General features: G+C 39.3%; 1 protein-coding gene across 3 annotated transcripts in view; it reads left to right on the top strand.

Moving 5' to 3' along the window:
• The window catches only part of nfat5b (nuclear factor of activated T cells 5b), a 50,228-nt gene that overhangs the window by 14,417 nt on the left and 22,120 nt on the right, over positions 1-13,691 (top strand). The window contains exons 2-3 of one of the 3 annotated variants that reach the window (XM_049598842.1): positions 10,101-10,226; positions 13,124-13,186. Coding sequence is in view for 1 of the 3 variants with exons in the window: in XM_049598830.1 (XP_049454787.1) it covers positions 10,101-10,226 (126 nt within the window). In the remaining 2 variants the exon portion in view is untranslated. The other 2 variants (XM_049598830.1, XM_049598853.1) reach the window with 2 other exon arrangements.

Below are 13,691 nucleotides of genomic sequence, written 5' to 3'. Positions count from 1 at the left end.
TTTTAGCTGACTAAATACCATGTTAGTATGGAATTTCTGACAGTCTTTTAGTTGTTACCATGAACATCTGCTCAAATTGCGTAAACAGTCCCTTACCTGACACTGACACATATCTAGCTATGACCCATTTTTCCTCCAGTAATCATTAGCATGTTTCACATTCATGTTACCTGGCTATGTTTTTATAGAATTAGTTCAACATTTTGGAGAAGCATTTTGGAAGCTAAGCTAGCACTTTGCTTAGTGCAAAGACCGGGGGTGAAGGTAGCCTTGCTTTGCCCAAATGTAACAAAATCAGCATACCAGCACCTCCCTAACATGTCATGTATCGCCTGCTGGTCTGCACAAAAACAAAGTGTAAAAACCTTTATTTGGCATTTTACAGGCAGGTCACATGTCAGATTGTTTTTTGGCTGGGAGCAGGAACTTAGTGTAGTCTCTGCTGGTTGCCTGGCAAAGGTTAAAACAAACAAGATATAACACGTTAATTGGTGAGTTTTAGAGGTGCTGGTAGGTGATTTTATTACCTGCAGACAGAGCCAGGCTAACTGTTTTGATAAATGGCTGTGTCTTGTAATCCCTTGTGGGTTGGACTGAATGTTTGGTATTAAATGGAATTAAAAAATAACTGAATAACTATTTACTATTTTGCACATTGTGAGTAGCTTATGCATTCAGTTTTTGCTGTGATTCCTTTCCAGATTGAGACTAATTGCGGTTAGCATGGCAGCTTGATGATGTCACACTGTCAGTGAGTGTGTGCGTGTGTTGTTGCTAAAGGCTCTTCCTGTTGCCTCAGCACAGTTTTCCTCAGGGCCGGACAGAAACGCCTGTGTTGGCACACCAAACATTTGGTTGAACAGTTGTATAATACTGTAGGTTGTAGGGGATTTTACTGTAGGGGGGTGTTTCTCTAAGTGTGTGTGTGTGTGTATGTGTGTGTGTGTGTGTGTGTTGTCTCCTCTGATTCAGAAGAAAACAGCCATTTGAGGAACTTCCCAACACCAGTTATGCCTGATTTCAATGGAATTGTTTTCTAGAAGTTAAGCATGTTCCGGTATCTGTGTTTAAACATGGCATACTTTAGTGAGTGCGCATGTGTGTGAACTTGTGTGTGTGTGTGTGTGTGTGGGTGTGTGTGTGTGTGTGTGTTGTCTTCTGTAAATAGTTTGAATTCCTCTGCTTTTTGAAGTCACGCTTTTATGTCAAGCTCAGTGTCTGTTTCATCCTCTGGAGTCCACTGGTAAACACAGAGCCAAATGCAGATGTGTCGTGTAGAGCGTCACTCTCACCTACAATATGACTCTATTTTTCCCAGAATAACACACACAGTAATCCCATTGTACTGGTGTGAGGATGTTAAGTATGACTAACGACCCACTTTGTTGTCAAACCCGACCTGTAGCTGGGTGGTTTGACCCTCACAGGAGCCTCAGTGGGCTGTTTTGTAAAGTCAGGATAGTGGTGGGTGTTTGTTGAAAGCAAGTCGTGTAAACTGATGCCTGGAGGTCGTCCCTGGTCACTTCAGGATTAGCTGGACTGAAAACGCCACATGCCACAAACTCTGAGCCTGGTGTGACACTAATGACTGATTGAAGCCTGGCTGACCTTTACTTTTTCAAATTACTGTGTAGAAGCAATATAACGGGGAAGCTGCCCGAGCTCAAAGATTATAGGGATTGCTGGAATTAAAAGCCAAAATAGAAAATGTTTTCTTTTTATTTGGGATTGACCTAATTAAAAGCTGCAGCCACAAGTTCTTCACCAGCAGCTACATTATGAGCACTTATTTTTAAGGGTGGCCGATGTAAAATTTCCATCACCAAACTTGAACTCCTCAGTTGTATCTGGCCTGCAATTTATTTTTTCAAATACAGCCATTCTACGCTTTGGTGTTTCTTTACCCTGGATTGTAGGCTGTCATGTAGCTTGGACCAGGTCCAATGTAAATTTGCAGATAGAGCTTTCCACAAGGAATATGAATTGATATTGTGAGCAGTGTTTGATCTGTGTGCTTTGACTTTCTTTTGTTCAACGCAATCCAGTGGATTCACATTTATTCATCATTCTTTTAAGATTATCACCAGCCTAAGCAGCATTTACTGTTTGGACATTTAGATCAACACAAGGTGTATAAGGTTTGAAAGACACCCAGGGTCGAATTATTCTGAATCTGGCATCTTACGTATTTTTGAACCTGGACCCTAATTTCCCAAATAGGAACAAAAATTTTTGGAATCGGTCCAGTATTAAGAGAGACCGCTGCAGCCAGCAGTGGCGAAACAGGCTGCAGTGTAATCCCTACATGTAATTGTGCACCATCAATTTACGTTGACTAAAAGTGCTTGTTTTAGCCACTGACAGGGTCAGATTGTTGTTAGAAGTATCTGACAAAGACCCTACAGAGAATTCAAATGTTTTTCGTTACCTTTCTCTGATTTGGTCTGTTTGTTAGTGTGCGTAACTAAGTCTCAATCAAGGAGAAGTTTTGTTCTGAAACTTCTGGCGGCTTTTTCATATTGTCAAAATCAGCTATATATTCAGCCACGGCGTTGAAAATCTCTTAGATAACACTAAGCTATGTGTCCTGGCATTCCTCTCTCCAACTCTCACTAACATCCGTTGTTTTGCAATGAGTCACGTCTAGCAAAATCTCAGAACTACACTTCTCCGTGGGCGGGACTTGTCACAATAGTAAACAGACCACAGAAATGTAAGGAAAAATATTTAATTTCTCCATAGGGTCCTTTTGCTAATGTTGTCAGACACTTTGTTATAACAGTCTGAGCATTTCAGTGGCAAAAACAAGCACTCTTAATAGACATTAATTGACAGTGCACAATTGCCTGTATTGATTACACTGCTGCTTGTTTTGCCGGGCTGCTGTCTCTCTCAATATTGGACCGATTTCAAAAATTGTTGTCTCCATTAGTCACTTAGACAATTAAATAATTGTTATAATAATACTTGTGATCATTGTAATCCTGGCTAAAAACGCTGTTACGGTGCTGTTAAACGATCAAAAATGTGCAGTTGTAAAATGCTACTGTGACAAAGTCTATTATTAAACAGGCACAGGAGCATCACACATGCACAGTAACTGTGATTTCACACGTCCTGTCTGCTGTTGTAATTATCGTTCGTTACTTCATCGGGAGAGAAATGGCATCATGATCCTTCCGGGACGCAATAAGTGGTTAAATGCAATGACACCTCCAGTTATAATGGCTGCTGGTGTACTGCAGGCTGTACAGTAACCACCATCTCTTTCAACATACTTGACTCATCTCTTCAGATGTAATTATTTTGTCATTTAGTAGTGACAGGCTCTGCAGACCATGTAAAAGCTCTGTGACCTGGGCTGTACTTGTGGCTGATGTTATGTTATGAGACAACAAAGTGTGTATTAATTTGGTGGTTCTAAACAAGGGAATCCCAGGAATCCTTGAGGGAGTTCCAGGAGGTCCCCACAAAAATGGGAATAGTTTGTTTGCACTATTAAATTCACTATAGAAGTGAGACCAGTGTGAGTAAGAGTCATGACTGTTGTGGTCATGGGTTTCAATTCCTCCACTGTTATCTCCTCAGCTGTGGTTCACAACTAGAGAATTCCGGTCATACATATTCATATCTTAAAACCAAAATATTTTCAAATAGAGGTCCCTGAAGTGATCTCTTATTAAAGTGGGTGTGGGACCTAATGATTGATTGACACAAAAAGGTTGGAAACATGCAGCGTGTGCTAATTGGAGCTGTTTATTACTTCAGTTATGAGTCCATCAGCCTTCCTTATCTGTATTGACCCACAGTAAAATGATATAAAACCCTTCATGTTCACCTCAGATAATCTCAGCAAAGTATGACTCATAACTCGTGACCATGATGATGAAATTTTACAGCAGGTATTTATCACTTTGCCAGCTAACATGCTGAATAATAAAGGTCCACAGCTCATGTCTAAAGAATGCGACTGCAAACTTTTCATGATGAAATGCATGAATTGCTCCGTCAAATATCAAGAATTCATGTATTTGACATATTATTAACAAATGATAGAGGTATGTGTTGGTTAACAAACTATTACTTAATGACAGCTGTTTTAATAAAATCGGGAAGCATTAGCTGACATCTGATCACATTACCTGCAGCTGGCTTCTGTTAATCTGTTTATCACTGCTGTTGCAAGGCGTTTTGGCTCTCTCGCATGTGGCCTTTCTTATCTGCTTCCTAACATTAAAGAAATAGTTCCTGACTGCAAAAGTACCGCCCACCCGATGTTTACGCTTCACCGCATGTACACTCACCCCGCCTCTGCATCCATTCATGGTTATCATGTTGTCACTCCACTTTTACACTACGCACATTTCTTTGACAAGTTCATCCAGTTTCTAAAGTAAATGTCAGTTGCTGGTTTATTAAGTGTATGTAGCAGTAACTCCTGCAACAAACCTGAACTATTGATTCAACTTTATGGTCATTTATCAGGCTGTAGTTTGTGTTGGCTGTTGTTTCACTGAGACACACGGCTAATATTTAGTCTACCTGCAGTGACGCTGTAAATGCCAACAAATTAACCTTAGTATTTATACTTTAATATATTTAATTGGCTAGCATCTTGATTTTGATAATGATTTATGGTGTTATGGAATATGCAAACACAAAAACCGTTTGAGAAAGAAAGTCATGAGTAATGCAGATATGATGTCAGCTCAAGTTTGTTTGTGTCACTTAACGCAGCATTTAAGACCAGGAAAACATAAATGTTAGTTATATCACAATATAGAAGTGCAGCTGACAATCACAATTACAGTGATCAACCAGTTATATGGATCAAAAAGCTTCGTACAGAATCATTCCTGAGCAAATGCTGTTTAAATACTTCACTTGAAGTAATCAAGTAGTTTGCTAATTTCAATGTCAAATTAGTCAACAAATGTCAATTGATTGTAATAATCGTCTGTGTATAGTGATCAGTTTGATCTGAACAGACATGATCACTGATCAGATATTTCCACTGCATTTCACATTCTAAGCAATATCTAATAAAATTTGAGATTTTTAGGAAATGATAATGATTTACGAGCCAATATTAATTTTGAACATAAAAGCATAAACAAACGTCTATTTATCAGCCAGGCTCTAATAATCATATTGATACTAACTTTGGACTACCTTGCTTCCTTCTTGCTCCATGAAAGTATCAATAGCAGAACCTGTGTGTGAAATGTATCCTCTCTGGGCATTAATGTCATAAAAACGTAATTCCTGTTCCATGAAGAAATAATCTCTTCATGCCTTAAATGGCTTAGACTCAACTCTACACCTTCGACAGATAACAATGCACAGATCCACTAATATGCAAATTATCCACCCCTCAGGCATTCACCTGCAGCTTGACTCTACCTGCTCACCATCACTCTGCTCATCAAACAACAAACCTCTGCTTGTAAACAGAGCCTTCAGCTTGACTGTGGTATCAAACAGCTAATAATGTGTTGCTAATGTTAGACAAACCTTGCTCCTGATTGCCAGTTCTGACAAGTTTAGGTGAAAGTGACTTTTATGAAATACTGATTGGTAGCTACACCTGGCTTCTCTGATGCCCCTTGTTTCATCATAGTGTTGTAGGATTTTTTTCTTAGGTTAATAATGTAATAAACCCTATAAATCTGAACCTGTGTCGCAGAGACTGTCATTGGTACACTGCAGTTCAAAGGCAAAAATGCTTAGTCATGGCACTGACTGCTTATTTGCCTCATGATATGTCTTAAAACATATGAAAGAAACATGTTAACAAGGTCAAAAACTTGTTTTTAATGTATTGCAATCAGAAAAAATAGTTTAGTGACTTGATTATTTATTTGTATTAAACAGGAGTTGTGATGTATCACACACTGATGGCTGCATTTAAGAAAAGTCATGCATTAGCTATGCATTAATCAAGCATGACACTGGTGATACTCATAATATAAAGAGTGATATTAGAAGTGTTAGTTTTGTAGTAATGGGTGGTGTCAAATAAGATTCGTAGTGACATGTTACAGAGATGATGATTCAGATTTTTACCACAATGGTTTAATGTTGTATTATCATGTATTATCCTGTACTGTTAGTGCCTAGTTCTTCCCCCGAGTTTGGATAACCCTTGTTTCATTTTCTGATTTTCTCCACATTATCTCACGAGAGACGCAAATGCTCTAAAGACTTGTCCCCTGATCTGAGTTGCTATGGAGTCCCTGGCAGCCTTCATGTAGGCTTGGCTGTAAACATTTCAGGGTTGTTGTACATGGTTTGCTGCAGGTGCCAGCCCCGTCACTGTTTTTTCTTCTCTCTTTGCTGCTTGGAATAATCTCCAGATGTCCTGAGCTCAATCTTATCTTCACTCTTGTCACTTTTTGTTCAGCTGTATTCCGCCAAAGTTCAGTGAATCCACCTTGTGAATCTCTGCAGCCTGAATTTTTCAACACATAAGTAGGTTATTCTGTTGCTTCATTTCTGCTTGACAGGATTCCACATGACAATACCACTAACCTGTTGAGCAAGTTGAAGTACAGAGAAGGGTCTGGGTGGGAGCACAGTAAACAAGACGGGGAGCGGGAGAGAGGTACGTTGAGTGGAGGAGGGGGACAGAAGGGGAGTTAAGTCAGTCACTCAGCCAAAAAAACCAGTGCCACGCCCCAGGTGCCAGGGCTAGTAAGAGCAAGCAGCAGGAATGTGAGGGAAATGAATGGGAGTGTAAGTCCTGCCATTCACATGGTGAGTGCTTTCTTTTTTCACCTTTAGCCTGCACTACTTACCATATAAACATATCACCAGGGATGATGGGGGTATAAAGAGCACAAATATTTGACTGTTGGCTCCAAAAATATCAATCTTTACGCAGGATTTCTGACTTCAAACTTTGGTTTTAAGAGTGTGTGGTTTGTTATTTATTCTTCCGTGCCTGAAAACTAAATGTATGAAACAGTTAATGGTAGCCACTTCTCAGTTGAGCTAATATTCATCAGAATGTATTAATAGCATGAGAAGACCTGATCAAAACTAACCACGTGGAGCATGGTGTCTGTCAGTGTGAATACTTTTGGTTCAGGCTTTAATCTGTTATTATGATGATCACAGACGGACACAAAATGAAAGGTTTTCCTCAGTGGTCAGTGGTCTGCACAACATGACTGCAGTCTTTAGTTAAAATCAAAACATCACGTGGTGTGTGAGCGAGTTAGTGCAGTTTTATTTCCCAGCTAACGAGGCTGAACCTTTTTGAGTTTCTAAACCTTCTCCTGTGTGAAAGGGACAGTGTTTTGTCACGTGTAAATAAAGAATTGCGCTCTGTCTGCTTACGAGGAAACAAATATGCCGCAAAATACTCTTTAAGAACGTCAAGGGACTGTGGAAACACTTTGAACAGGCCAGCCAGTGATTCGAGACCACTGCTCTGAGAGAAGAGTACATATTTTCTGTCTGTGCGGTTGGCAATCTGTTTACTGGAAGTGCTTCTCACTCAGAGCACATGTTGCTGCATGTGCAGTCAGCCAGTGAGCCCCAAGAAGACTGTAGAGTTAAAGTGTAAATGCAGGGGCAGAGAAAGTGTTTTTGTGGAGGTGGTGGGGGGGTGTTTGTGTGCATGTGCATGCATGTGATTTTGTTTGGAGAACTTAGCAAATAACCAGCAAAACCACACTAGAATCCTGTGTGTATGTGTGGTTCACTGTGAGTTATATGAGTTTGCAAAGTCCAGATTTAAGCTCCCTTTCTGGGAACCAGCATTCCCTGCTCTTCTAAAGCGAGCTGTAAGAGACTGGAGGGGCTTTGGGAATGAAGAGGCATGGGCTGGTTTCAGTATGTCCCAGGTTTGTCTATTGTACACAGCGAGTGGTAACAATGGGAGGGTTAAGTATCTGATATACACACCGAACCCTGGGACTCAGCTGCAAGTAATTAAAGCTGGCAGTTGGCAGAGAAGAGAGTCAGGCGACTGTAATGGCCGCTCTAAGTTCATACCATAATATTTGGATGATGAATCAGGCTGCTAGTAAAAGTGTTGTCATGCTGTTGACCCAAGGCTTTCTCCCCTCCCCATGTCCTGTCGGCCCCGAGGGAGGCACAGAGAGGAGAGAAAAAGGCTTTGTACGACCCTGCAGTCTGTTTGCAATGAGATGTGATGTTTATTCGGTACGCCACAGCTTTCATTTTTACCTCCAAAGTCTCGTTATTTTGTGCTTTTTTTCCGTTTGGTTCTCCTCAATGTGTACTGAGAGCCCAGAGTTACCATTTTAGTTTCAATAAAGTGGACACTCTTGTGAGAGGACATTCATAAATCAATAAAGAGAAGATATATTTTGGATTTTAGCTTTCCACCTCCACCTTGTCAAAGGTTTCTTAGGATTAACAAAAACTTTTTGATTAATCAGTTGATACTTTGGTTTTTAAAGGTGAGAAAATATCAGTACTTGATACCTTTTTTGACCAAAATAACCAACTACCAAATGGTATCGAAACTTCTCCATTCAAACAATAACTGTACCTGATCCTCTTGCACCCAGATCTAGAAAAAAAAAACTGTGTGTATGGTTTTGCTCACAGCCAATCACAGCAAGCATTCTTCAGTTAGTGCAATGTGTGATTGGCCACTACAGCAGCAGTTATAGCCTATACAGTCTGTGGTGTGGTGACATCAAGCACCATGTATTTGTCGATGCTTGCAATAAGCATGCCGAGATGCCACAAAAACACCTGTTGCATTTTACGCAACCAAGTGCTTTCATTCACATGATGGATATTGAATGAAAAAAAAAAAAAAAAAAACAGGTAACAAATTAATTAACTCTATTGGTATAGGTATCGGTATCACTTTTAAGGGCACTGGTGTTGGTACTGGTATCATAAGTTTTTATACGACAACCAGCCCAAATCACCAGTCCTAAAATATGTCACCAGATGTCTTGTTTTGTCTGACCATCAGGCCAAAACCCAAATGTACTGTATGTAGAATTATTAGCTCCTGAAGTGATGTCACTTGAGTCAGTTGGGTATGAAATATGCAAGTTTGATTATGAAACAAACCTGGGGATGTGGACTTAGAAGCAAGTGAAGTTACCCAGACATTTATTTATTTGTGGTGGCTCGCCACGATTTAAAAATCTGCCGCCATGTTTTAATTTTCTATTTTTTGGAGCTGGACTGTTTATTAGGTGCACTGTTGGAATGTACCGTATATACTGTTTGGTTATTCATTGCTCCACACTCTCGCAGCACAGAGCGTGGCCACAGACAGAGCAGCAGAACAGCAGGTGCAGCACAAGTGAAACTTAACCTTTCATTGTGCTGGGCATAAAAGTTTGCTTTCACTCACAAACAGCTGTTTCTCTTATTCATCGATCTGATCAGCTCTAATTGGATCCACTGATCAATTATCCGCCTTGCGATTCAAAACTCCACAAACTCTGCAAACTACTGCTCGATGGTTGTTGTTGTATAAACTAGTAATGATGAAATTAAAATCATCATCATAAACAAGGCCACTTATTTACTCCCACACACTGTCAGCTTCACAGTCTATCAACAAACTAATCCCATTATTATTATTATTATTATTATTATTATTCAAACTGTTGTCAGCATCTTGATGTGTGGCATGATGATTCTTGCATATGCATAGCCGGTGGCAGAGTTTGGCATTTGACAGGTGTTTGGCATTGTAACTGATGCTGGAATAACTCTGCATTGTTACTATAGACATAGCACTGTCTGTATTGTGGTTACTCCTTGTTATTTATCAGGTTTGTTGCCAGGTCTCAGGTATGCTCTTACAAATTGTGTAAGAGTTGTGATGTGAAATTGCTGTACAGTAATGGGTGGAAACACTGCGATTACAACATCAACATGAAATCTGATTAAACAGAGAAATGGTATTTCTGAGAAAGGCATGACTCAGTGCAGCAGGGAATCATGTCATTTTCATGTTTCGTGTCTACAACAAGTGGATCATTAAACTGACACGTGGGAATCCTGATTACCACTCATCAAAACCAGCTGCCAAGTTCCTGGAAGTATGTCACCTTGTCATCGTTTTTATTTGTTCCTCCTTCCTCTGTCAACAGAATCAGCGTATGACCTTCTTCCCAGAGAGCTACAATTGCCTCACTCCTCGCAGCAGAGCCCAAAAATCATGAGTCAAAAGAGTGGTGGAGAGGCAGGGCCTCCCCCTTCAGCTACTCTAGCATCAGGTAGGATCCTTCTCCTCTAATCTCTAATTCTCCTCTGTGAGCTGGACTGTCATGCCCCAATCCAAAAAACACAGCACAGTCTGGAAACCAGCCTGCTGCTCTGTGATACTCATGTCAGTCCAAAAAAAAACCCCACTTCTTATAAAGTTAACTCAGCTAAACCTCTATCTGTAACTGCTTGTGAAATATTTGGTCAAGGGGATTGTTGCTGTGAATACAAGTGATCTCCTCTATGTTGTGGTTTCTTGCAGCATCAGAGTGTTGAAATGTGGGTCATGCATCGCAGGTTTAGATAGTGTGTAGACCCATCTGCCCTTTTCCTTTGTGATTCAGACAGATGAATGGTTTAGACCATACATGGATCACACTAATAATTAGGGATGGAGATTGACAATATTTTAATGACATCAGTGCCATTATCCTTTCTGCTTATTAGTCCGATTCTTTTTTGATTCCATGACTGATTCCTGGTCAGTTTTCTGTATGGTTTTTCAGCATCAATCAAACTATATTATTATTATTCATTATCTAAAATAGATTAAATTAGAATATTATATGCGATATTTGATAAGGGATATTCTACTCCGGTGGGAAGAAGTGGCACTCGAGCGTACAGAGTCAAACACTTGGCACCCCTGGTATTTAAATCGATGTTGCCTAAAAAGATGTTTCAGCATATTGCTGGTGTTTCTGTCCTTACATGATATGATTGTTGTAGAGATTCACTGTTTACATCATTGTTTGTGAAACAAAACCACGCTTTGGAGAGGTTCTTCTTCTCCACTGTGACACCTTCTTGTTGCAAAATTCCTGCAGTGTAGACACATCAGTTTGACGTCATTGTTTCACAATGCAGTTCTCGATTCCCATCCATATGTATGATTTCATATTATTTCAGTGGGTTACTACTCAGCACAAAAAAACTTTGATAATATTTGGTTGTTTTGACAGTTTTTTTCCCTTGTTTTGAGAATTGGGAAGCTTTGAGTGGCTGTAATCACCTTGTTGACCATTTTTACTTCCAAGGTGGAGCTATTGTTCGCAGAAGAAAATCCAGAAGTCCAGAAATGAGACACATTATGTACAATTATATTTGTGGCCAGTTTTTGTCGTTGATAAGCTTGTTTAGATGGACCACAGAGGTTTTGTTGCATGTGTCATGACCGGACGGTATTTCATTTAAATAGATCTTCTACCAGTCATTGGAAAAAGTTACACATTTCACTAAAATGTGCAGTTTAATTTAATCAGTTGTTTTGCTGACATTAAACAATTCACAAGAGCAAAACAAAATGAGTGTACAGTGCACACACAACAGAGGGCATACAGGTTTGCACCATATTTAAAGAATCATCTCTGGTTAAGAGAAATCTGAGCTCATGCCTCTGTCAGGAAAATGTCAAGAGACACTGAAGCTGCTGCGTCACATTTCTTTGCTTTTCCATTGACCCTTCACATTTTCATTGTGCATTGTCTTGATACATAGTGGTGTCCAAATACAAAACTATCTGCCGAGAAGTGAGGGCTTGGCCGCTTTCCCAATTGGCAAATAATAAAAGAAAAAAGCATGAACTGTTAAGGGCAGTGGAACGACAGTAAAGTGGATGTGATCGGCCATTACAAAGCACAAGAAGAGGTAGAGAGATGAAGAAGCTTCACACATGTGGGCGTACAGACATGCATACTGGAGCTGCAGTGGCAAGTCGACTAAGCGATTAGTCGATCGACAAGAAAACGATCGCCAGCTATCTTGAGAACTAGACTGAAAAAACAAGACATTTCAAGACATAATCTTGGACTTTGAGAATTGGGATGGATATTTTTCACTACTTTCTGACATTTTACAGACCAAACGATTAATCAGTTGAGAAAATAATTGTCAGATTCATCGATAATGAAAATAATCCTTAGTTGCAGTCCTAATGCATACATGTTTTCCTTTCTCTTGCTGGTTATCTGATGATGCAAAACACAAAAGCATTGAATTTAGGCCGAACTAATTAACAATGAACAGATAATGTTATAAAACATGGCATTTATATGGATTTTTATCCCAAACACTCTAAATCAAATTAAATAAATTCGATTTAGAGTGTGCCTCACTGTAGCTGTTTTGCTCTGCTCCTCATTGAAGCACCAAGACATTACAGTGAGTTATAGTAAATACATGGACGTCAGTGCTCCATTACAGCCACTTGCAGCGCTCTGACCTGCTGCAAAATGTGTCAATAAGTGGAGGAAGCTGAGGTTTATTTTACTTAACATGAAACTATGAGTTCAATTGAAATGTCAATAACGTCATTATTTCTTTTTTTTCTAAGATATTTTTTTTTATAACCAGACTTGACCTCATTTTTAATTGCAGTGTTTAGCAGTGTTCTTGTTCACTGTTTTTGCTGTTTTAAAACATAGTGCAGAGGGTATAATAGAGAGTAAACACTCATAACCCACCTTTCAACATCTGTATTGGACATTCACCAGTATTTGATCATATATTTGGGTTGCTATTGTATGTTTTTGGTTTGTTATCATCTATGTCGTTGTGTTTTTGATATTTGCTCAAAATTGACAATACCTCCGTATATTTTATGTGCCTTTTTTCTTTCCGACTGTCTGTTTCACAAACTAATGAGTCACCAAATAATCCAGAATGTCAACAGCAGTCTAACTCCTTATTACCACCTGCAGCTTAACCAGTCCTTCTCCCCACTCTTCATCTAGTTCATTGTAACTATTTGAATGCTTTTGAAATTACAGAGGATGTCAGCATGCTGGAGCAACATTTTTTTGACAAACAAATTACCCTGTGTTAATGATAATAAAAAAAAAAAAAATCTGAATTTTTTTTTACTGTTCAGCTCTTATTGCTCATTCGCTGTCTCATTTTTATATTCCAGGAAGTTCCCTCTGAAGCAGGGAGTGTCTGCATATAAAATGGTCTGCAGTTCTCTGCTTCATAGGTCAGAAGCTTGTTTATTTTGTTTCTGTGGCTACGTTCAGTCCCAACGAAATGAACTTTTGTAGCAAAAAAAAAAAAAAATTGAAAGTGAAAGCTCCAATAATTGGCATGCATCATATTGTACATAATACTGTTTTGAACTTCCCTCTCCATTTTATCATTTTGGCTAATTTTTAAGTTGAACATGAACAAAACGCTAAACGATAAATTCATCCAAGTTGCAAGTAAGTTTATTCACACGCATTTTTAGTCCTATCATATTTTTTTCAAATAAGGGGGACTGCTCACTTTTCTTTAGCCCCTTTTTAGCCTCACCTTTACTGCGCTTCACATACTGTGCATTTACAAATCCCCAGATATCATCAGCACCACAGAAACATGCACTTAAGATCCCATGAAAAGGGGGAAATTTTGATTGGATGAATAAAAGAAGTGCTAAACCAAAGCAAAACCAAAAAAAAAACTATTAAGAACAAATTTTGCTTCCATAATGGGACTGCTAGCCA

This window comes from Epinephelus fuscoguttatus, linkage group LG2 (assembly GCF_011397635.1).
Source record: "Epinephelus fuscoguttatus linkage group LG2, E.fuscoguttatus.final_Chr_v1".
Taxonomy (NCBI): Eukaryota; Metazoa; Chordata; class Actinopteri; order Perciformes; family Serranidae; genus Epinephelus; species Epinephelus fuscoguttatus.
This window is presented reverse-complemented; position numbering and strand designations above follow the sequence as displayed.